Here is a 24,253-nt window from a genome sequence, read left to right as displayed (position 1 = left end):
TTTCCCCGTTCCCGGCTCCCCATAGGCGGAGCCCACCGAGCCACGCGCGGCGTCGCCCGGCAAGGGGCAGGGGGCGGCGGGCGGCCGGCAGGGGGCGCTGTGCGCTGTCCCCGGCGTGTCCCCGGCGTGTCCCCGGCGTGTCCCCGGCGTGTCCCCAGCCCTCGGGATGGACACACAGGCGTTCCCGGCCCTCGGGATGGACACGCCGAGGACTTGTTGACCCCTCAGGGTATTTTTTGCTCTTACGTCAGCATGTGCTCATGCCAGAGGTGAGAGCCATGCTCCGTGGGCATCACCCCTGCGAGCTGGGCAGAGGAGTCGATACTGCCGTGGGACACGAGGTCACGCTCAGCCACAAAACTTGGGTTGGGAGAAGGTTTTCGGACCAGCTTCTACTCAGGGACTGGCTTCAGTGGGAATTGTTGGCATTCTCAGTGGAATATGCAGAATTTATTAGCAGTGATAAAAAGGTGAGGGACGAAACCTTTCACGAAAATAAGCGCGTTTATTTTAATTTTTGCTCTTCTCAGGCAAAGAAGCTGGAAGTTTGCTTTCATCAGCTTCCAAAGGCTGATACTGCATGGTGCCTCTGACAACAGCAAGTTTCAGGTACGTGTCCTAGTTTCTCCAGCTGAGTTGATCTCCACACGCTTTTCCCGAGTTACCCATCTGATGTCTTCAAGGTATTTTGGACAAATTGTGCTCATAGCTGAGAAAAGTAAGGATTTCAGAATTGAATGGAAAAACATGTTCTCAACAAAGGAGGTTCCAGACGCTATGAGCCACTCTCGGGAAGTCTGGTAGCCATAGGACAAACCATAGAGTACAATGAAGAAGGATGAGAGCACAGTTATGCTCAGAACCAGTCCCCAGGCCACATAGATACACCACCAGCACAGCAAGGGCTCAGAGTCTGGGATCTTGCGAAGCTGCCTGATGGTAGTGCTTAGTCTCCTAAATTTGGAAAACATGCCCCATTCTGCGGTATTGGAACTTGACTTCTGGGACTTTTCATCCACAGTTGTCTTCTGCTCCTCTGTGTCAATTACATTTGCATCTTCTTCAGATATCATGCAATTATTCCAGTACTTAGAATCTACCTTTGGACACATCTTAGTCACAACAGGAGGAGGATCCTTCTGGGAATACTTAAATAAGGCAATTATTAATATTTCCACAGGGAGGGTAAGCAAAGCACATTCAACTCCTACTGTTATTGATCTCAAATACCTCAGGTATATTGGAGTTTCGACATCCTTTTCAGCATTAAAGAACATAATGTTAACAAACAGGGTGAATAATATTACTGCTAAAAATGTAGACAACCTTTGGAACCTGGTGAAAGCCCCAGTGACAACAGGAGCAAAAACTGAGAGCCATAGATGATACTCTGTCAGCCTCCTGTTAAAATTAATAAGAAAATAGTCGAATTTGGGTAGAGGTGTCTGGGGGTCTGTGACAGAAAATTTCCAGCTTTGTAAGGGATTGTCCCTGTCAAGGGAAATCCATTTCCTGCACAAAAAGAACCAGGCCTTCCTGGTGGACATGTCCTCAACTTCAGCTCTGCTTAAAAACCAGGTTGGAGGTTTGCCCTCGTTACTGAGCCTGATCCTGAAGGAACGAATATCTCCCAAGTTTCTCGCAGTAGTTATCAGAAAGCAATCAATGCTTCCCCGTTGGAAAGCTGGAGAAGGCTGGTGCCATAAACAACGGAATTTACTCCTGCCATGCTGGCCGATGAGCTGCAGAAAGACCTCTCCTTTGGTCCCAGCATTACAGCGACTGCCTGTGTACAAAGTGACCAAAAAGGTCCCTTTATCAGAAGCCTCATTGTCTGGCAGAACGATAATGTACTTGATCTCCTTCTCAACCCTGTCTCTTCTTACAGCCCAGCCGCACAGAAGCAAGTAGGCAGCAAAAATAGAGAGCACTGTTATGAGGGTCAGTGGGTTTTTACGTAAATCTACTATCAGGTTTCTCCCCAGATCTACTGTGTTGGGAAGAACTACTACTTTGGCTGCCAGGAATTTGATGCTGGGTGCAGGAAGGGCTGACAGACTCCTGCGATTGCGCCCGGAGACACAGATGCAGTGTACCTTCTGCCAGTTGGTCAAGGGGCCAACCACGCACGTGTCTTTGCTCCACTGACTTCCAACTCCATCCAGAAACAGGCAGTAGTCATTAAAGACGTATATGCCTACCAGTTTCCGGTTTGGGTACCTTAAGATATAGTGCGTCTCCAAAACAATGGAGATGTTCTGAGTGTCTACGCCACTTTCCTGCACTATGGTTGCCAGCAGGGAGTATGGGAGACAGACTACATAGGGACCTGAAACCCTACACTCAGCAGTGGTTGTCTTATTTCCACCTGCAACTGTTGTTGGCATGTTATGAGAAGCAACAAACGAGACCACGGGCTGAGGGTCAGTGAGATTGGTATCTGTAAATACCAGCACCTTGAAAGTAGCTTTTAATTTTGTCACGATCTCGAAGTATATGGTCGGGGTAGTTTTATTGACCTCAAAACTAAATCCTCCAGTTGTGTAAGTTTCTGTTTTATCGGGTCCCATTACTAAATTAAAAGTTGTAAATCCACCTTTCCTGGCAAGAAAAATGTCTGCTCTTTCAGGCGTGATCGGAACTAGATCCCCATTAGGCTTAGTCTCTGCCATTTTAAACCCCAGGACCATTGATACGATATCTGATGTGTAACCTAACCAAGGGAAGGGGCTCTCATCAAATTCAAAAACGGCAGTGGAAAACACAGTATCAGAGGTCACTCCTGAACTATCTCCTTTTGTCAGTACTGGATAAAAGCAATTGTGGCAGGTGTCTGTGGCAGGCAAATAATTTGAAATGTTCCAGCCTTCATTTTTCCTCAGAGTGATATTCCATTCTCCTGTTTCTATTACAGTTTCTATTTCTTCAGGGACTTTTCCCCAGAAAACTATATCTGTTACACCTTCCATGATGGAGAAAACATGTTGAACTCCATCTGCACTGACATTCTTGAGACTCAGAAGATCAGCTCTCAGGACGTTGGACAAGCATCTTAGTATTCCACTGGTCTGAATTTCTGCTTCCTCAGACCAATGGATCTGACTTCTCTGTTTCTTCAGAACTTCTGTTACTTCTGTCAGTTTCCCAATGGCAAGGTCTTGTGACCTAACATTCATTCTCTCAACTGCCTCTGTGACTTCAGAAAGAACAGCTGCTACTTGGTTGACTTCCATGATGCTATTTACTGAAATATTTAAGGCTGTTTTAACCACAGTTTCCCGAAGCTGAGCCTGAGGGAGCTGGATAGTTGGTGTCTCTTTAACATAGTTTAAGAGTGAGGCTGCGAGATAAGCCAAATAACCAGCTCTAAGACGATCCCCAGTCTGCTGAGCAGATGTGCTTAAACGGCGTGCTGAAGTCAACAGGTCATGAAACACAGCCAAAAGGGGTTGTGTTTTAAGGGGGTTCTTTATGTGGACACGTAAATTCACCTGGGTAAACGCCCCGATGGAATCCCGGACTTGGACGTGAAGTGTCAAAGCGTACTTGCGAGAGCGCACTCCAACTGGGAGGAAAGATGGAGGAGTTACAGGCTCAGGACCAAAGTACAGAATTGCGCCAAACGTGTTTTCCACCACAGAAGTTACTGTGGTCGTTTGGGGTACGCTGGAAGCTACTATCACTTTGTACGTCAGAGGTAAATGGCTGTCAGAAAATCCTTTACACTTAACAACAAATTTTGTCAGAAAGGCTACACCGCTGCGGGGGTTGATGTTACACGTGCCAGCCCGAGGTGGAGTATTTACTGAAAAGGCTGTCCTGAAGGATGTGCTTCTACCATCCCAGGTAGTTACGCTTAAGTGAAGCACATAGTTTCGATATGCAGGCTTTGTGAAAGTCAGAGCATGTATGGACATGTAAGGCCCAGTCCTCCCCGTTGATGTTTTGGAATCCCAGTCAAAATGAATTTCTTTAGAGGTGTCTGAAAAAAGGGTCCAGTAATATAGTGGCTTGTTGCTTGGTTTACAGTTTGAGCATTTTCCAGATAAGGCAAATCTCTCTGTTGGAATTAAACTGGCACCACAGTTTTCAATGCACTTCACATCCAGAGTGAGTGGAGGGCCAGGATCCACCTCTACAATTTGATCAGCATAAGCCTTCCTTCTGCCCTTTTCAATCACCAGGCGAAAGTAGTATAAGGTGTTTCCTGGGAGGGATTCTGGTGGTACTTTCTGAATGGGACCTGAGGGTGTTATCCATCTCAAATCTCTCTGGAGTGGATGGCATTTGTTTTTCTCTTTGAATTTCATGGTTTGATAGTCTGCCGAGTCTTTAGTGCAATACCAAGTAAATGTCAGTGATCCCTCCTGTGAATCAGGATCAGAGGATTCAGAGCCATCAAGAGTCCAGCTCTCAGAAAAACCCACTGTGCGGACCGAGCCTCCTGAAATATTTGCCAACAGATCAGCTCTCTCAATCTGAACATAAATCATATCATAGGCCTTGAGGACTACTGAGGTCCTAATTGGGACTACCTCAACAGTGAAATAAAAGAGATACAACCCGTAATCTAAATAATTACTGGGAACAGTTAAATGTATCATTTTTATGCCAAACATTGCAGAAGTGTTTACTGGCTTTGACCAGTCCGGCTCAGTTTTTGTGTCCTTAGCAGGGTAGACTTGCCATAAAGGCTTGACAGATATGCCAATGTGGCAGTCTACGTCCAACTTGACAAAGAGGTAAAAAGATGATGCCCTTTTCTTGTACAAGATCGTGGCTTTGTAATCAGGTCTCTGAATCCAACACCTCAGTATCTTACATTCCTTTTTCTCACAAACCACTGGTGCTTCTATGGTTTTTGCAGTATAGTTGTTGACCCTGACGCTTAAAAGAGCCGGTGTAGGTGCACTGCTGGCGCAGTTTACTTTTGCCACATACCCTGTGTATTTCTCTGCATCGAAGGGTAGAGCAGAGCGACGGACAAAACGCGTGGCGTTTTTTACGTGGTCGTTGTATGTGTACGTACTACTCTGGACAACGTGGTCTTTTTTTGTGCCAAAAAGCTGTAGATGGAAGGTCCACTCGCACTGTAGCATCGGATGTTGTGCAGGGATAAACCACACTAGGTAACTAAAGTTCTGCAGAAATGAAGGACCGCCACTGCTGAAAACGTGGACGTCGAGGTCTCTTTCTGCCAGTGGCCTAATCAAAACCCTCTTCTGGTTCATATAAAGGTACATTTTGAACTTGTACCACTGTAAGGCCAGAAACTCTATGGTGAGTAAGTAAGAGAGCTCCTTGTATTGGTAGAACACAGTGCGTGTGTTAGGGTCATCTGTGGAAAAAATGCTGTTGTTGTCTTTAGATGTGTAAAATGTCCCCTGGTTGTACCTGAAAACGTAAGCGCTGCTGTCGGTCTTCTCTGGACAAAGGTTGACATGGATGGGAGTTTCTTTGCCGGCAGTTAAGTTCAGGGTACCATTGAGCAGGTGCAGTTCCCCCGCCAATTTCTCAAATCTTTTTCCATCAGCATGGAAGTAAAAGCTGGCCACCACTATCTCATCCAGGCTCTGAGGTGTAGAAACGGCACAGAAGTTGCTCGGCAGTGTAAATGAACCGTAGGAGCGGAGCCAACCTCCTACAGCCTGAGTGTCCACCAGTCTGTAGGCAAGTGTACTCAGGGTAAGGGGCTGAAGCCACCAGGATAAGCTGAGGGGCTGCTGAGGAACGCTAAGGAGCTTGGAGCTGATACTGAGGACGTGCACCAAGTCAGGCTCCACCTTGAGAGAGAGGTTGAGGCTTATGTGAGGCATCTGCTCAATACTGACCAAAGCAACGTGGATCCCGGGGTGCCGGTAGCGCACACTCAGGCGGTAGCTGAAGTAGGTGGCACAGGTCTGTTGCAGCTCAGCTGTTGGGTAGACAGCAGGCGGTGGTGTGTCCTGGTGCTCACTGCTGGGAAGGAGAAGGGTCGAGGGGACACCTCCTCGGCTGCTGAAGCGGTACTGCCAGCCGGCACTCCTGAGGCGCGCACACCAGCCCAGCTCCAGGGGCTGCCACGCGTGGATAACGCGTGTGTGCGGCCAAAGCACGAACAGCCGCATGTCCTGCCCCGAGAGCTCGACGCTCACGTTGCGGTGAACGCACTCGGGCGCAGCGCAGGAGGCAGAAAAGCATTGCACTGTAACAAGGCTTGAGGCCCCGGGTGAGGGAGCTTGTCCTGTCTGCAGCACCACCTGGCCTGACCAGCGTGAGACGTTCCTCACAGAGGCCGAGTTCAGGTACCAGAGGCAGCAAGGTGGCGATGGTGGCTGCCCCTCCTCTACCTCCGGCCCTACTCCCGGGGCGGGCCGGTATTGCAGGGTCACGGTGCCGTTCCACAGGCAGGACACCCTGTGCTCGTTGTCCTGCCGCTGGAAGACTTGGCCGTGAGGGCCCGGGCAGCTGACCCTCAGGGGCGACGGCTGGAGACGCACAGGGGACGCCGCCGAGCCCCGGCGGCAGCAGGCGAGCAGCGGCAGGAGGAGGAGGAGGAGGAGGACGAGGAGGAGAGGGAGCGCGGCCATCGCGGCCGGAGGGGACGGGGCGGAGGACGCGCGGCCTGCCGGGCGCTGCTCGTTGGGGCGGCCCAACGGCTGGGGACGGCAGCCCGAGGGCACTGCAGCCCTCTCCGGAGGGCAGCTGGTCAGAGCACTATTTAACCTCGGACACCGCCGGCTGGAGGTCGGTCCGGAAGAAGGAACAAAAATTTGGGGGGGGACACCCAACAACCGCCACCGCACCCCGCGGCCGTCCCTGGGCGGCGGCGTACCCGGCACGGGCCGCTCGCGCCGGCGGCGGCCCCGCCCCTCTGCGGGCGCCGGGATCGCGGCGGGACCATGGCCGCGCTCAGGGACTGCAAGGTGAGGGCAGCGCTGGCGGGCTGCGAGCGCCGGGCGGGGGGACGGCGGCATGAGGGGCTGTGAGGGGAGGGCGACGCTGAGCCAGCGCGGCTCGGGGCCGCCCTGCGCCCAGGGCCGGCGGGTGGCCGCCGTGGGGGTGCCGGGGGCTGCCGACGGGCTTGGGGCTGTGGCGAGCGGGGAGCGGAGCCGGGCTCGCTGTGGCTGGAGCGCACCCTCACGCGCTCGGGTGGGTTTCGGAGGAGGGAAGAAGCTGCTGTTGGAATTTGGAAAGGGGGAAGGGTCGCTGCAGCCATCCCTTCCACTGGGGAAGCAGACCCGTGTCTGAGCATCTTATTCCCAGCGTCCCACGGCGCCCACCTGCCCTTTCCGTGGGCCTCAGAAGTGGGTCAGGCCTTCGATTAACTCCAAACCAGCCTCGGGTCAAAGGGTGCACCCTACAGGAGCTGCTTACTGATTAAGTAAAGCTGTCTTTCTGATAAACTCCGTTTATGGTTGTGTTTTGTTTAATTAGGGCAGTGGCAGGTTAAAACAGAGTCTTGAAGATCCCGTGTGGCGGGTGCGTGATTGACAGAGCTCTGGGGATCTGTCACGCAAGGAGTCCAAGAGGTGCCAACTGCAGCCCACAGAGAGCACAATTCTCAGAGCCAGAGGAAAAAAAAAATACAAATAAACAGCCACCAGATCTCATGACTGAACTCTGATCTTAGAGCAGGGGAAAGGGCAAGGCTTTGCTCTCACCAAGAAGAGCAAAGGCCATGACTCTCTAATACAAGAGGCATCACAGGGAAGACTCTCGAGTTAGAGAGAGGGCTGTGGGAGATCAGTGTGAGAGAGCCCAAAGGCAGCCTCTGTGGAAAGTGGAACTGATAATTGCCTTACAGAGTCTTGAGGCTGATTTTTGCCCACTCACACTCTGTCCTGGATTTCTTCAGTTACAGTCTGATACCTCACTAGAGAGAAGTCCCAGGACCTGAGTGTCCCAACTGGGCAGGACCCCTTTTGTATGTCCTATGGAAGATAGTCTGTAAGTAGCAAGCCTGACCTTGCTACCTGCTTGACTTTTCTCTTTATTCTTTTCCTGGATGATAAATGACATAGAGAATAAAAATTTTCAGCTCTCCTGATGTTGCTGAATAGACCTTAAGGATTAACTGGCAAAAAAAGATATAGGGGTTTAAAGGTATGCACACAGGGTTATAAACACGGCTGGAAACAGTGGAGAAACAGATAAGAAGGACTGCAGTGTTTTTTTGGGAAGTTATGTAACACAGAAACAACAGCACATGAAAAAGAAAAAGTTGAAGGAAAGGTCACTTTTAATATTGGAGCATTCAGTGAATACAACCATCAGAGACCCCTTTTTATGACTCTCCAGGACCCTAAAAGAACTTTCAGCAGGAGGCAGATGCATGCAAATTCATTCTAGGAATTATTTCTGTGTATTAGTTAAGCAGCACGTATTAACAAATATCTATGATTGTGACAGATACAGACCTTGTTGCAAAGTCTCACCACACCCACAGAACAAGGAGAGTGTGTCCTGTGCAGGTAATGAATGCCTGCTTTCCAGTGCATCAGATTGTGTTAGGAAGTTTATTCTGGCCAACTTCAGCATTGTGGATATAGTGTGAATTGTAAAGAAAATGTGTCATTTTAGATTCAGGTCTAGTCTTTCAGGCGTGTAATTTGAAGACTCAGTTGCTTTAGCTGTTGGAATGTGAGCCTTTAATCCAATCACAGTGGGGAAGATTTAGGATATATTAACAAAGTTGTCTTTGCTTGGTTACATCATTATAGCTAGGAAATGCTTTAAAATATAAAATGAGAAGAGCTGAATTCTTGCAGCATCAGGAAGGACTAAGCTCCCGTTAGGAGAAGTCTGAATTAGCTTGCCCCAAGTCTGTTTTTATAATATATGTCTATCCTTTATGCTCTGTGTACTGCATTAAAGTAGTGCTGGAGTGATTGGGGCAGCCAGCCAGGAGATGTTGTGCCTCAGTCATGTTATGTTACTAGAAATTATGGCAGCCCAATTCTGTTTTCCTTTTTAGCTTTATCCGTTTCCCATGTTCTTATTGTTGTCAGGCTTGTGTATAAATCTGTGATCCAAATTTTCAGTTGATTAACTCCAGAGACTGAGTGGATTTGCTCTGCCAGCCTGTTTGGTCTGCAAGTTGATTCAGAAGAACATTATTGTTTATAGAAGATTACAGATTTATGGATTATAGGAGAACAGTGGTTTATTTTACCGCATCCCTACTTCACACGAGGTGTGCCTGTAGCAGAGGAGCTCACCAAGAGCTGTAATGAATTCAGAATGGAGCTCTCATTGTGAGCTGGGCAGCTCATGGATCTTGTTACACTTGGTTATTGTTGGCTACTTTAGTCTCACTACTAGCTCCTACTAATTGAGTCTTAGGTGTAACTACAACTGAACCAAAGGTTTGTTTCTGCCTCACACTGTCCTTCCAAATTTTCTTTTTAAAAGCGCGCAGCAGATGAAAAGATCAGGACAGCATCAGTCTGAACATCTGTCGGTGTAGCCTGGAAGATGAGGGTGTAAAAGGAGCATTTTTTGTGTTTGTTTGTTGTGCAGGCCTGGCAGGATGCTGGACTTGTCCTGTCCACCACCAGCAATGAAGCCTGTAAGCTCTTTGATGCTGTGCTGACACAGGTATGACCAAAAAGCGCAAGAAAGTGGGATTTGAAGGGACTCGTGTGTGAAACACTCTTAACTGTAGCTGATTTTTAAATTTCTTATCAGCTGGGAGAGCCTCAAAATCAGGCCACCACAGGAGTTCAGCCTTTAGCTGGCAACAGGAAACCCTTTTAGCAGAGGGCTGTGCCAGATTCTGCAGCTGTGGTGAAAACCTCAGCCAGTGTGCTCTTTCCACCCGATACCAGAAAATCAACCAGCTGACCAAAACCCTTTAGAAATCCAGGGTAATTGGTTCTGCTGGTGGTTGAATGATATTAAACCCATTTTTTCTCTTCTTCTACTACGCTAAACCTACCTGAATGCAACGTTTGTCTTTTAGTCATTTGCCTTGCTTTTTAATTTTCAGTGTCTGTGAGATCAAAAAGAACCCCAGTATCACAGGGGATTTCTCAAGCCTCTCTTGCTCTGTCTTACAGTATGCAACTTGGACCAATAATGAGAGCCTTGGAGGTATTGATGGGTGTCTCTCCAAGCTAAAAGCAGCTGATCCAAACTTTAGTGAGTATAACCTTTGATTCTGAGCATGGAAAGTGCTGGGTTAGTGCCTGTTGTCTTGGTGTTTAACTGACTTTGTTTATGCAAGGGCAAGGTGATAATCTGTAGAATTCTGTAAAGCTTACTCAAAATTTAGAGCAGGCAGAATGCTTTTACGTGGTGTTTTTTTAATTTCATTTCACATAACATTTGAAAAAAAAAAAACAACAACCTTCTGAGAACTTCAGGCTTGGGAGACTTCCTGGACCCCTGTGTCCACAAGTCAGTTTTGTTGAAAATGCTCAACCCCTCTGGTGTTTTGTGGAGCTGAAGGCTGTGCAGTGAGCTCAACTGGTGCTGTGCTGTTCCCTGCAGCAATGGGACACGTCATTGCCAATGGCTTGGAGCTGATTGGCACTGGAAGGACCGTGAGACTGGACAAGGAGCTGGACAGTGCTGTGAGAGCCATGGTGGCACTTTCCCAGTCACAGCCACTGACAGAGCGGGAGAGGCTCCACGTGTCAGCCTTGGACCTGTTTGCCAGGGGGTGAGTCCTCTATGTCACCCTCCTCGAGGGGCTGTGGAGAGTTCCTGTGTCTGCTGCCGGCAGAGTGAAAGTTGGCAGTAGTGGTGTGTGATGTTAGCTGACATCTAGCAAAGGATCAGGGTGAGATGTCACAGAGTGTCCCTGAATTTCTCTCTCCGCCCTAAGTGCCATGTTTAGCTGGTGAGCAGCACTGTAGGGGGTAAAGTGCTCTTTTGCCAACCACTTCCTAGCATTAAGCACTCCACGTTTTAAATCTGCCACAGATGCATCAGTGTGGTTTAGAACTAGGAAATGAAGTATTTGGCTACAGTAGGGTCTCAACTCAGATGCACAGAAGGAAAATTACAGACTTCTCTCTCTTGTCTCCCTGTGTCAAAACCTATTCCCCCTGTAAAACAGGGAGACAAGAATATCAGAAGTGCTGTAGAGGCTCACTGCTTCATTCCATATGATAAATCCATATGAACCGCAGAACATATGGGCTAATGATTTACTTTCATTGTTTGTTTGCCAAACAAGTGGGTGAGCATGGGTTAGCCTCACATCTTAGCAAAGAAAATGAGGAAGCTACTGAAGTCGTGCCACTGGGTTTGATCCCCACAGAAGGAGAGGGTAGGTGTCTTTGTGCATACAAAGTCCCATTAATTATGATGGGTCCCTGAAGGAACTATTCAGCCCTGTAGGAAGATTTTTAGATTTATGGTTTAAGCTTGTTTCACTTTCCTTGTGTGTTACAGTGATCTGATGTAACCCAACGTGAGAGCTTTCATTAGATTTCTCAGAAGGTGCCAAATGAAGATAATCCCATTATTAGCTTAAAAAAGACTAAAGAATTCCTTCAAGGAAGAGAACAAGTCATTTGGTGCTGAATTTTCTATTTTTCAGCATAGTTTGAGCTCAGGACTAACAGTAGGGGCAGGCATTTGTGTGCCTTCTTTCAGTGATGGAAATAATTTTTTTATTTCTAGCCAACTTCCAAAAGCTTGTGACCTGTGGGAGCAGATTCTGCAGAGCCACCCAACTGACCTGCTAGCCCTCAAATTTTCCCATGACACTTATTTCTACCTTGGATATCAACGTCAGATGCGAGATTCTGTGGCCCGTGTTTATCCTTTCTGGACACCTGATGTTCCTCTGAGCAGGTGGGGTCATGCTTCATTTGGAAATTGCTCTTTTACCTCGTGGGCACGGACTACGTGGTTTTTAAGTTCAGACTTACAAGCTCAGGGTCTTTTGGAAACAGACATGTAGACAAAAATCAAGAGTCTAGAAGTTAATCAAACTTGACCACAGGTAGAATGTGTCTCCAGTATCCCTCTTAACATTGTTGAGGGATTTTTCTTAAGTGAGCTGTGTCTTACTGCTGTCAAATATAGCACATGGTATGTAACACACAGGATAAAATCTTGTCTTCACCCATGGCAGTGGCAAAATTTCATTTCATCCAAAAAAATACCATTCAGCTTGATCTGTTAAGTAAATCAGGTGCACATAATATCCCTAATTTTCCTTTGTGTGGGGCCTTTATGGCTTAATGGGAATGATTTACAAGCAGTTTTAAAGGGCCACTTCATGTAAAAGTACCCCCCTGTGGTTTTGTGGGCACTGGGGGAAATGTAGAAGATTGCCTTTGAGATGTTCAGATAGCTGTGGTGGCAGCAGTGTCTCACTTCTAGCCTTTTAATTCTGCATCTTGCAGCTGTTCAAGAGATCAGCAGCTGGGTCTGTGTAGCTGGTGATTCCATCTCATCCAGAGATGGAAATGTCCATTCTGATGTGCATCTTGTCATTGTTTGCCATGCTGGTGTCTCAGGGTCACTCAATTCCTCTGAGAATTAGCTTAGGAGTTCTGTGTCCTGCAAACTTGAACCCTTGTAAATTGCACTGCAAGGACTTTTTTGAGTTAAATGCTCTTTCTGGTATGATTCTTTCAGTCCTGGATTAAACCTAGTTATAAATGGATGATGTGCTCTTTTTTCCCCCCTTTTGTTAGCTATGTGAAGGGCTACTACTCTTTCGGACTTGTGGAAACAAACCATTTTGACCGTGCTGAGAAGGTTGCCCATGAGGTAAACTGCCTGCTGTTGGTACTAAAAGGTTTGAGAATTCTCAGACAGGGTGGTGGTTTCTGCCTCGAAGTAGCAAAGAGATAAAGCTCAACATGGAAATGCTCACAGAGCTTTCTGAGACTTGTTGATGACTATTCTCACATCTCTGCCCCACCAAGGGAGTTTCACTGGACTGTGTTCCCCTCGCTTATGAGCCCTGTCACTTGTGGTCAGAACACCCTCAGAAAATCCATCTATCAGCCCATCTGCTGCTTCCCACATCTATAATTTGTTGTTCCCTCCTATTAAAGAATGTTGGGTTGTTTTGATGTAGTCTGCTCTTGACAATCAGTCCAGTTTGGCTTCCTGCTCCCTTTTTTTTTTTTTCCTAGATGCTTGTTCCTGGATTATGGAACAATTAACTGTAATGGTGTTCCTGGGGATCAGTATTAGCCAGCCTGTTTGCTTTCTATTAAGATAGTTGACTTTCTCCAGTCATCAGGATTATCCCTGTGCTTCAGGAGTCTCAGACACAATCTCTAATGGGTGTTCTTGACAAAACATCAAATTGCTGGAAGTGACAATACAACCTTTTATTCGGTTTGTGACTAACTTTGCAAAATGACAAAAGCCTGGTGGGAGTTGTTGGGCCATGGAAGGGGAATTGGCTGAATCCTCAGAGCTGGCCACTTTTTGGAAAAGAAATCGTCTGCAAGGCACTATATCATGGCATATATTGTGCCTGTGCTTACAGTTCTTTCATTGATGCATGTCTGTGGAATAGATGTCATTTCACAGTCATCATCAAAGCCTGGGTTTTAAAGCGTTTTGTGTTCATCTCCCTGCAGCAGGAGCTGGGAAGTGAAGTCAGCCAGGATACATTCTCTTCCTTTTCTGTCCAAATCAGACTCCTGGGCTGTGGTTAGCTGAAGTGGTACAAGGGTGTATTTAACATGCAGCAAGTAAAAAGTAGTCTCTTGTTTCTAGAAAAGCAGTGATAAATGTCTGTATTTGCAAGTTTGTAAGGCTCATCATGTTTTCCTGTTCTTCACTCACAGGCTTTGGCTATAAATCAGACAGATGCATGGTCTGTCCATACTATAGCTCATGTAAATGAAATGAAAGCAGAGGTGGAGAAAGGCTTAAAATTCATGAAGGAAACAGAAAGGAACTGGAAGGTAAACATTTTTGTGATGTCTCTGATAAAGCTCCTTTCAGGTTTTCTCTAATTCCTGTAGCCAAGTTCTTGAGTCCTCTGCCTGCAATTCCTTCCTATCTGCAGACCTGTTACAATCAATGCAGAGTTTGCACAATGGAGGAAATCCTCCCTTGAGGTGCTGCTACTCTCCCTGTAGCTTTTAAAGCAAGAGGCAGGAGGAAGTGGCACATTTTGAGGGACATGACTTGCCCTGTTTGTGGCCTGTTGTGTGGTTATAAAAGTGAAGTGACCACTGATTCTTTCACAAGCTTTTTACTTAGGCTGAGGTAAGCGCTGACAGTCAGTTGAAGGACCTGGCTAAATCTCCCCGTGGGACCTGAGATGAGGTGGAAGATGACACAGTCAAATCAACTGTTTCAAAACACTAAAATACTTGTTAGCTTCTGGATGGGGAGGGGATTTTAAGAATAACTGTAAAGAAAAGAGGAATTATGCTCTCATATATTTTCTAGTGTACTAATTACTTTCTACTGTATCAGTTACCTTGTATATCCAACATGTTTGATACCATCTCTAAGAGTATTGAACAGGTTAATTAGTCTGTCAAATGGTCCTTTGCCGTAAATTAAGTTTCATTTTGTGTTTGACAGCCTTCACCCAGTGATTAAGTCTGTTATATTCGGAGCTGAAGGAAGTGAGGTTTGCCTTTGCTAGAACCCACAAGAATCTATTTTAGAGTCATCTGAGCTGACTTAGTCCACCTCACCCAAAGAGCAGGACTGGACAGTGAGACTAGAAAGGCTGTTTTTGCGCTTCTTTATTTTTTAAGCTAAGCGTTCAGATACTGGGCTTGGAAGTGCAGACAGAAAACTCTTGCTTGAAGTTCGCACCTGTCACTTCCCAGAAAGCATTTAGTCTTTTAATATGTTAGTTTTAATGAAACAGTGATGTAGGGGATTGACGGTTTGGGTGATACCTTTAAAACCCCAGTTAGTGACTTTTGGATCAATTTTTTTTTTTTAATTCTTCCTTCTTAAATTAGTTGCACGTCTCTGTGATTTGTGCTCTTCGTCCAAATGAAATCAAGTGCAAGCCCACTTCTCTCTAGCAGTTTAATCTTTTTCAGAGCTCAAATTTAGCAGCAGGGAAAAGGTTTTGCTTTTTTTAGTCAGGTAATTCCATGATCTTGTTTGTATGATATTTGGAACAGCAGTAGGATATTCAGCTTGATATTATCAGTGTTCATGCCAAGCACATAACTGCTTCTGTTGCTCAGGTTTGGTTTGTGATTTAATATTAACAAGCAAAGATTACCAAAATGTTTATCTTAGCACTGTAACTCCTGACATTTATTGGGAACCTTTACCTTTGTGTTTCCCGAAAGTGGTTGTTAACAGTTGTCAGTATGACAATAAAGATGATTTTTCCACTTATGAGACCGTTAAGTTTAACTACAGAACTGGGAGAGAGTGGGAGGAGAGGGGTGAACCTTTCTGGTATTTTAATTTTCACCAAAGAATTATGGAACTACATTTGTCCGTTTTTAATGCATTCACAAAAGTGAACTGCAATTGCCTTGAACTGCAGCCTAGGGAAGAGGATCTGAAGTTCTGGTGCCAGCTGGAACGGTCAGTCCAAAATCGGTGCAGTCCAGCAAAAATTCACCTCACCTGATGAGCTGCCAGTGTGTTTGGCATCTCTTGCAGCTTCTGTAGCCTGTAGTAAAACTTGTTTAAAAAGTGATTCCTCTTTGTCTGAGGTAGGTTCTAGATGGCTGGGATGAGTGGTCCTCATAAGGCCTCCATTGTCCTCCTCTCTCCACTGTCTGGTCAGGTTACTTCAAACAAGATGCCTACATTTTAGATGAGACAAATCTTACTCTTCTTAGGGATGTGGATTAAAATGTTTTCTTTTAAAAAAAGGATGCTGAAGAAAGGTGAATTCTGAGGCATCCAGGTGAAACTCTTACCTGGAAAATGACGTGGGGAAAACCTTGGGTTTGAGGTGTCACCCTAATAGCTGCAAGGACAAGTGTACCAAATGAGAAGGTGTCCTGGCAGCTGATTTAAATTCCTTCTCTCTTTTGTGTCTCTTGAATACTCAGTTTTCCCAAAGGAAGAAACAGAAATAGGATTAGATAACTTGAAAAAAGAAGTTTTTTGGTAATTTTTTTTTTTTCTTTCTCCAGAGCAGTGATATGCTTGCTTGCCATAATTACTGGCACTGGGCTTTATACTACATTGAAAAGGTATGAGATATTTTCATACATGTGCTTTATGGTCCAGATACGTTATCTAAAGCTCTTTAAAAGACAGAACTAATATTCACTGGGGGGATCAGCAATTTAAAGGGATGTTTTTATAAAACAGCACAGTGCTACATTTACAAAGTGGCATAGTCCTTTATTACTGTTATGTTGAGAATTTTAATTGCATTGGTCCAAAGTTTCAGTATCTTCCTAAGAATGTTGAAATATTTCTGTGAGATTATTGCATGTTTGAAGATCCAATAGTTTCATTAATTACATTTAGCACGGTTATTTGATAGCAGTATGAACTCAGATCTCTAATTTTGAGACAAAAATAAACAAAATTCTTACCAAATTCAGTACTTATTTTCTGGCCCAAAAATTTGCTGACTATAAAAAAAAAGAGGCCATAAACTCTAAATTGAGTTGTCAATGCTATTAAATACTGTTACTAATTCTTACTATTGAAAGCCTTTTAAAATGGTTGAAATTTTACCCAGCCTGTCAGAATTTTCCTTGGATTTAATGCTTAGCACTCGTGGGGTTCAGCTTAATAGGGAGATAATTGTGGCATCCTTGAGAAGGCAGCATCCTTTGGCCAGAAAGCAGAGTAACATAGAAGGGACATAATTCTCAACAGGAGTCCAATAGTTTATTTATTGTGCCATTTCCTGTCTAGATAACTTTTTTGAAGGCTACTTAAAACTAGTTGTTTCCCCTCTCTTTGCATACACCATGGGATGAACAGATTTTTGCAAAAAATCCTTGAAAGGATCATTAGGATGAGAGGCAATACCTCGTGTTTGTCCTTGTTGCTTAACTTCTGCCACTACTGGTACTTATTCTTAGATGAAACCTCAACATACTGATCACTCTGCCTATTAAATCCAGGTTTTTCTGCTTTGAATACCCCGAGGTTTCTTTGACTGGGTTTGTTTTGATCAGGCAGTCCTGAGGAGCTGCTCTGAGGTCTGTTCATGTGTTTGTCCCTGGTTGCTGCCAGTCACTGCAGGTTGCTGTGTCTGCACGTTAACCACACAGTCCTCCTTTGCTTTTCCAGGGGGAGTATGAAGCTGCCTTGACAATTTATGACAAGCATGTGAGTAGGGCACCTTTTTTCCTTTACTGAGATCATGCAAGATCACAGTGTGTGCTTTCTTCCTTCTGTGTGAGATTGAAACCTATCACAGGGTGTGATCCGTGTATAAATATTGCTTACATCTGTTATTACAGTCTTTCAGGGAAACAGCTGCTCAGCAGTTCTGGGGAAAATGCCCCAAGGACTTGAGTGTGACATGGTTTGAGTGCTTGAAAGAGCTGCAGTGGTACTGATTTCCATTCTGTCCATGTTTCTTATTCATACCTTTTAAAGGATGTAAATTACTTTTCCTATAAAGTCAAGTCACCTTTACAAAGAACTGGTTTTGCAGTTATTATTTTGCAGTTTGTTATTTACAAACAAGCTTTGTAAATAAGCAGTATCAAATTAGATAACATAGCACATCTTTGTAAGGATTGTAAAAATACTGCAAGCATTAAGAAAGCTGCTGGGCAGCTTTCTATTAAGATTGATCAAGTGAAGTATTATTTATGGCACAGTTTTGGAAAAAATAAAATACCACGGTGACTCTCCATATTTACTGAGAAAAACAACACATGTAAAGTTTCTGTCGTTACAAATTCCTGTACTCAAGGAAGATGCAATTAGGACTATTACAAGTAATAGTGAATTAACAGGAGGATAATTTTGAATTAACAGGAGGATAAATTAAATTTAGTACTGTGAAAATAAGTTTGATAATCTGAGGAAGTTTCCACTAGCACATCACTTGGCCAGCCTGGATGTACTTGTGATTACAGATTGCTCCCCCGTGCCTGGCAAGTGGAAACATCCTGGATGTAGTTGATAACAGTTCAATGCTGTACAGGCTTCACCTGGAAGGTAGGATATCCTCTGGCCATTCTTTTTTATAAATGTAATTTTCTTTCTCTCTTCCCCTGCTGTTCATGTTGGGGGAAGTCTTGCAGTGTAATTACACAGCAAGCTCGATCAGTGTTTCAAAAAAAACTTGAGAAGACCATCAATGTAAAGTTCCTAATAATGTCCATAAGCTTTATTCTTCCCAGGAGCTTCCATTTTCCATGCCAGTGTGGCATGGCAGTCAGCTCCAGCTAGCACAGGTCACATACTTCTTTACAAATTCACTTCTATTGCCCCTGGAGGTCTGAGGCTAAGCAGTCAAGTGCATAAGCCTCTAAAAACCCATAGCACTTTCTGGACATAAATTTCCAGTTAGATCTTTTCTTTTTCTGTTTTGATCCTGATTGAAATAGCTAGTATGGGCATAAGAGCTTCTGGCTTTTTGTACTCTCCTAACTCAGTGGCATTTCCCCTTTTTTTAGTCAGTGTCTATACACTGGGGTCCATGGCAGGGGCCATGATGGGCAGACAGTATTTCACACTGTTCTGATAAAACACTACTGATTTATTGGGGTTTTTATTAAATCCATCTTCTTACTCTGTCTTGTGATTCCTACAGATGGCTTGTGGTGAGCAGCACCTCCAAGACATGCTGAGCAATCTCATAATAAAGCCAGAAGCTCACACAATGCAGACTAAAACAATGCCTTTGAACTCCTGACAGTCAAGAAACTCAGGCTGCAGCTGAGCATTATTGCTGCATGAAATTTGCCTGTCGGGAAATGTTCTCTTGAGTTCAGTAGGAATGCTTTTTATGCTGAGTGACTGAAAGTACATTGCAAAGTCATACTTTTGCGATGTTAGTGACAGAAGTAGTTTTTACTCTTAGGTGTAAAGCTTGGGGACAGGTGGAATGATCTGCTTGGGGTTACGAAGAAGCACACCAAGGATCACATTCTTCTGTTCAACGATGTGCACTTCTTGATGTCTTTCCTTGGAGCCAAGGACCACAGAACTACTGAGGAGCTTTTAACAACTCTGCAGGAACTTGCCAGGTAAGCAAAGGAATTCCTGCACTGGGTTCAGTGAATAGCCCAATGAGCTTCAGGGCAGTGATGTCTCTGGCTTGCTGAAGCTCCAACACGGTCCTCCCTGCCTTAGCATGTCACTGGGACACAATGCTTTAAGCAGGGCAGCATCCAGGTAGGAGATCCATATCAATATTTCTTTTTTGAGTTAATGTCTAGAGGGTTTCTCATCGTGTTGAGCAGAAATCTTTTGTCTTTGAGGTCATGGACACCACCTGAGCAGTTACTGTCTGTTTCCTTTTAGTGGGGTCACACCAAGCTGTGATACAGACAAGGGGTAAAGTACATTAATAAGAACATTCTACAAGATATGTCAGCTGTCTCTGCTGGATCTTTTCTGCTCTGGTTTAAAAGGTTAATAACAGAACATTACTTGGTAGTGATATTTTAATGGCTACTCTTTGATGTGCTGTTAAGTCCATCTGCAGGAAATTAGGTTTCAAGTACTCCTAAAGTAATAATCTAGAATATTTCGCTTTCAAATTAAGTTATTTGAAAAAGTTGAATGTTTAAGTACTACATCCAAACAATAAGGGTTTTGTGTTCCCTTAGGTATTAAATGACTGTGAATTGCCTTCGGTTTTTTTTTTTTAAGGGGTTGATTATAGATACTAAATTCAATTTCTTCCCCCCACTACACCCTTTTTCCCCCTCTGTTTTGGCATCTGTTGCTTCCTTTGGCCTTAGAAGAGAAGCTGAAATTGTCACTATTTGTTCCTGACTAAATGTAGTTTCAAGGAATACTGTCATTTTTAAGAATACTTATCAAGACAAAACTTTCAAAGCAAGCCTAAGTATGTCTCATTTAACTAAAGTAGAAAACTGCAAATATCTTTTGTTATTTATTCTATTATTTATAGAAGTATGTCAATATATATAAAGTGCGGAGAACTGCCCATCACAGAGGCTTTAATGAACATGTGTTCATATATGCTACTTACGATTTCACCCAGTGCTTCCTTTCACCTACTTTCAGCCTTAATAATACTTGTGTACATTTTTAGCTGTAGTTTGAAATATTACAAAGCCTAATTTCATTATTTGAGAAAGCAGGCTGTGAGCTGAAGGGGCTATGTTAATGGAATAATTTACATCTATCACAAACATGTAATATATAAATGATACCCCAGAGGTTTTGTGTGTGTTAAGAAAGCAGTGATACAACCTGGGCACGACCATCAGTCCCAGCTGGCATTGCACCGGTGTTTTTGCCTGGCCTTAAGCCATGGAAAGTTGCTGGGAATTTGTCCCGTGGGTGTCCCATGGCGCTCTCTGGTGGTTCCTTTTCGTGGAAATGCCGGACAAAACGTGTAAAAGAGGAATCGTTCCATCATTTTCATCACTGGCTGTCTCAAGCTGCTTCAAACGAACCATCTGTTGTGCACTTTTATCTTTCTGGGATCTTTAAGGAATGATAAACATTATGTAGGGCAGTGTTGCCTACTGGAAAATGAAGGCTGGCCCACTGAAAGGAACAGGAAGTTTTCTAACACTGACTTGAGAAGGAGCTGGCTTGCAAGGTCATGGCTGGGAGCTGTGTGCAAGGACTGGTAGACAAAGGACCAGCAGTAGGATGTTCTGGTGGGCTCAGCAGAAGGGAAGCTGCAGTTTTCTTACTGTCCTAGCCTAAACTGTTAGTTGCAGAGGTAGCAGAGGGTTGGGCTTGTGCCTTTTGTGGGTATATTCAGGAGAATAAAAATTGATTGCTGGATGAGTAACGAAAAGGTGAAAGTAGCATAAGCACACCGAAAGGTATGACCTAAGTCAAGTGCCTGAAACATCAGGCTTTGTACAGTAAAAAAAAATAAAAACCTGTTTGCATGCAGTGGCAGACTGGCATTGAAATATGGCTGTTTATGCTTTGGCTTATGGAAGTTAACCACTTTTTCATTTCACAGAGCACCTCGTGAAGACCACCAGCTTTCCCTGGCTCCTAGTTTGGGGCTGCCACTGTGCCAGGCTTTTGTGGAGTTTGAAAATGGGAATTGTGACAAAGCTGTAGACCTGCTCTACCCAATCCGTTATGAACTAGTCCAAGTGGGAGGCAGTGATGCTCAGGTAAAGGAGATGCAGAGAAGACTTTTTGATGTGACTTAATCCCCTTTCAGTAGCTGCCTTAAGTGCTTACCTCATCAACAGCACTTCAGTCTTAGTGAAAAGCTGAACTGTGCTCGTGACTGAATCCTGTTGGCAAACACTTACTAGCAGGCTTAGCTATTTATTTTTAATGTTGATACGTTTCCTTCCTGTGAATTGAATAGATTGGTAACCAAGACATTGCAGCCAGCAACATATTACAAATTACTTACTGGTTTGTATTTTGCTGACTTTTTTTTTCAGAGAGATGTTTTCAGCCTGTTATTGATTCATGCTGCTTTAAATTCTAAATCAAAGGCCAAACGAAACCTTGCAAGGTGAGTTTTTCCCCCGATAAATATTATAATATAAGTAAGGAGTAATGTATATACTCAAAAAGTAAGAAGCAATGAATATATTCAAACCAATAGATTTAGGGCTGTTATATGCAAGCATTTGTGTTAAATGTAGCAACATTTAACCAGGATAAAAAGTACAATAGCTTCCAATTCCCAAAGGGCACTCTTGCAGCCTGGATGGATGATCTGTGCATCTTGAAGGGTAGTTGATTTTCAGATGGTTCTGTCTTCACATGTGGCCTGTTGACCATGTGTGTTATGGACTGCTAAGCTGCTGTGAACTGCTGCAGCTCCAGTCAGTGCCACTGCTGACATCTGCTTTGCTGGCAAGTCAGAGGTATGCTCTGCCACGTGGGCTTGCCTCAGCACAGCCTGTTTGGCAGAAAGGTCCATGTTTATGCCCTACTCCTCACCCTCTTCCTTCTCCTTTCCCAGGTGTCTCCTGCATGAACGTGATATGATGAGACCAAAGTCACCAATGACTGAGCGACTGATCAGGAAGGCAGCAGCCGTGCATTCCATGGCATAGGGCTTTCCTCCAGCTGCAACTGGAAGAGCCAGGAGCTTCCCACAAAGTCTGGGTGCAGGGAGTGCAGGGGTGCTGGGAAGGAACTTGGGGAGGTACTCAGAGTTAAAAGATTTGAGAGTGATTTCCTTAAAAAAAGACAGAGCTGTTGCATTTCCGGAGGTTGTGTCTTAGATGATTCCACAAGGAAAGAAGAAAACTTGCTGATAATGCACAGCTTTCTGGAGCATCCCAAAGGCACTGCTGCTTCTGGTATGTTTTCCTGAAGGTTCTCTGTGACCCTGATTTTACACAGTGCAGTTACAGTGCCTGGGTTTCAGTCCTTCTTTGGCCCAGTTTGTTACTTGGCCTACATGTGAAGTAAACTGCTCAGGTAATTCAAAGGGAGTTTTTAAATCTGATAGGAAGATGTGGGCCAGAGCCAATACAGGCATGAATGGAATTCATATCAAGCTTCCAGCCCATTCAGGCAGGAGTCACAGATCTGCCTGCATTCAGGATCTCTTTCCAGGTATACATTTTTAAACTCCCTCTCATAAAATGTTAAGTTTTTCCTTTCAATATAACACAGCAGAGCTTTCTGGCAATACTGGGTGAATAAAATCAGACAAGAACCAGCCAGGAATAATGACTACTCTGACATGGGTGCTCCCTCAGCACTTTTAAATCTTTCAGGAAAAAGGGAAAAGCCTGGATTTCAGCTGAACAGTACAATCTCTGAAGGGTATTTTGGACTGGCTCTTTGTGCCTCCCTGAGCTTTTGAACAGTCAGGCCTTACTACCATCTCACCCCAAAGTCCCTGCATGTTGGGTTGAAACCAGGGTTAAAGCACACACTTGGGAGAGGTGAAGGCCAGGAAGTCTTTCTGCCAAGGAAAAAAGGGTCAGGGGACAGACACAGCTCTGTCCCAGCACACGTGATGGATAAACTTCAGTGCTGCAAGTCAGGCACAGTGTGAGCCACGGGCCTCGAGGGAGCTCTGGTGCCTCTGGAGCCCTGCAGCACCCCAGAGCTAATGCATTGTCTTGCAGTAGTATTCCAGAAATCCCTAATGATGGGGATTGTATTTCAGACCAAAATTGAGCTCATGCCTCCTCTTGTGTTATAGAAATCCCCACTCTGCAACTGCCCAAGCTCTGGCTTTGCTTCCACATCTGCAAGTTCTCCTGGCCCCACAGGCCTGCCCCTCCTTCCTGTCCAGCTCAGGCTCCTCCCCATGTCCCACAGTAGCCTTGTCCCACAGTTCCCTATTGACCTAAGAAAGCACTTCCACAGCTGGCCCTGCACTGCCCCTGCAGTTCCTGCATTGTGGAACAAGAGGTGAAAGCGCTTTGCTGACATTTTACTTCACCCAATCCTCCCCTGAGGCAGAAATACCCTATTTTTAAAGCAGTAATAATAATGAAGCCACGTAAGGGATAGCATTCCTTGCCTTCAGGTCATCTGATTTATGAGTGTGCTGTTCTTCATCTTCATCACTGCTTGTCTGTTCAGCCACGGTGGGGGGCGACTCATCTGGGACAAGTTACACTGAATTTTTACTTTCATTTTTAATACATGCACTTCAAGCAGTGACTTCAGACAAGTAACTTTTATTCAAGGAATGTAACAAATTATATAAGGGAAGAAAAGCCTGAGAAAGCTCTGGCTGGCTATGCAGGGTGTGATCAATGTAATCAACGACAGCTCTACTTTCGATAGAATATGACTGAGAATTTTGTCTGCTTTGCCTTAATAAATCCAAAGATGATCTTTGTTGAGCAAGCAAGTACATGACTTCTTTCCACGCGTGAAGCTTTTAAATGTGTTATTCAGCCTAATTTCATAGACATGTAACTGTGCACCCACTTTGTTTCCATCACAGTGGCCAGAAGCATCCAGCAGTGGAGAGCAGCAGTCTCTGTGCTCACAGGGTGACAGCCCAAGCAAGGCACAGCCTCCCAGGGGCTTTCCTTGGTGCCAGTTAGGAAGAGGCTGAGGTGCCACAAGGTGGGAGAACTGTTGTTTCTTTTCCATCCTCCTGCATTCAGCATATGCATTTTCCAGCTTTCCTTCTCCTTCAGCGGAGTTATCCAGGCTGCAGCTCTTACCCCCAGTCCAATCTTCTGATGGAAAAGCCAAAGCCTTGTGCACCAGAGAGCTGCATCCCTGCCCCAGGGTGGGCTGGACCATGGAGCAGCCC

The 24,253-nt window shown here is 45.0% G+C and overlaps 2 protein-coding genes across 2 annotated transcripts; one reads left to right on the top strand and one right to left on the bottom strand.

The window, feature by feature from the left end:
- Positions 1 to 409: 409 nt before the first annotated feature.
- PKDREJ (polycystin family receptor for egg jelly) lies at positions 410 to 6,637 on the bottom strand. The gene is given in 4 exon segments (XM_066184697.1): positions 410 to 470; positions 472 to 552; positions 554 to 617; positions 620 to 6,637. Coding segments are annotated over 4 exon segments (6,156 nt in total). The 5' UTR covers positions 6,570 to 6,637.
- On the top strand, positions 6,414 to 23,835 carry TTC38 (tetratricopeptide repeat domain 38). The gene is made up of 14 exons (XM_066184319.1): positions 6,414 to 6,905; positions 9,502 to 9,579; positions 10,041 to 10,122; positions 10,474 to 10,645; positions 11,614 to 11,787; positions 12,639 to 12,714; positions 13,752 to 13,871; positions 16,041 to 16,100; positions 17,161 to 17,199; positions 17,961 to 18,042; positions 18,911 to 19,076; positions 21,008 to 21,167; positions 21,450 to 21,523; positions 21,980 to 23,835. The coding sequence occupies exons 1-14, from the start codon at positions 6,882 to 6,884 to the stop codon at positions 22,071 to 22,073; spliced, it is 1,401 nt and encodes a 466-aa protein (XP_066040416.1). The 5' UTR covers positions 6,414 to 6,881; the 3' UTR covers positions 22,074 to 23,835.
- The last annotated feature ends 418 nt before the right edge of the window (positions 23,836 to 24,253 follow it).

The sequence above is a fragment of the Chamaea fasciata genome, unplaced genomic scaffold (genome assembly GCF_029207755.1).
Source record: "Chamaea fasciata isolate MVZ Bird 193981 ecotype frontalis unplaced genomic scaffold, bChaFas1.0.hap1 SCAF_5, whole genome shotgun sequence".
In the NCBI taxonomy this organism is placed as follows: Eukaryota; Metazoa; Chordata; class Aves; order Passeriformes; family Sylviidae; genus Chamaea; species Chamaea fasciata.
The sequence above is the reverse complement of the archived record's forward strand: the minus strand, read 5'-3'. Positions and strand labels throughout refer to the sequence as shown.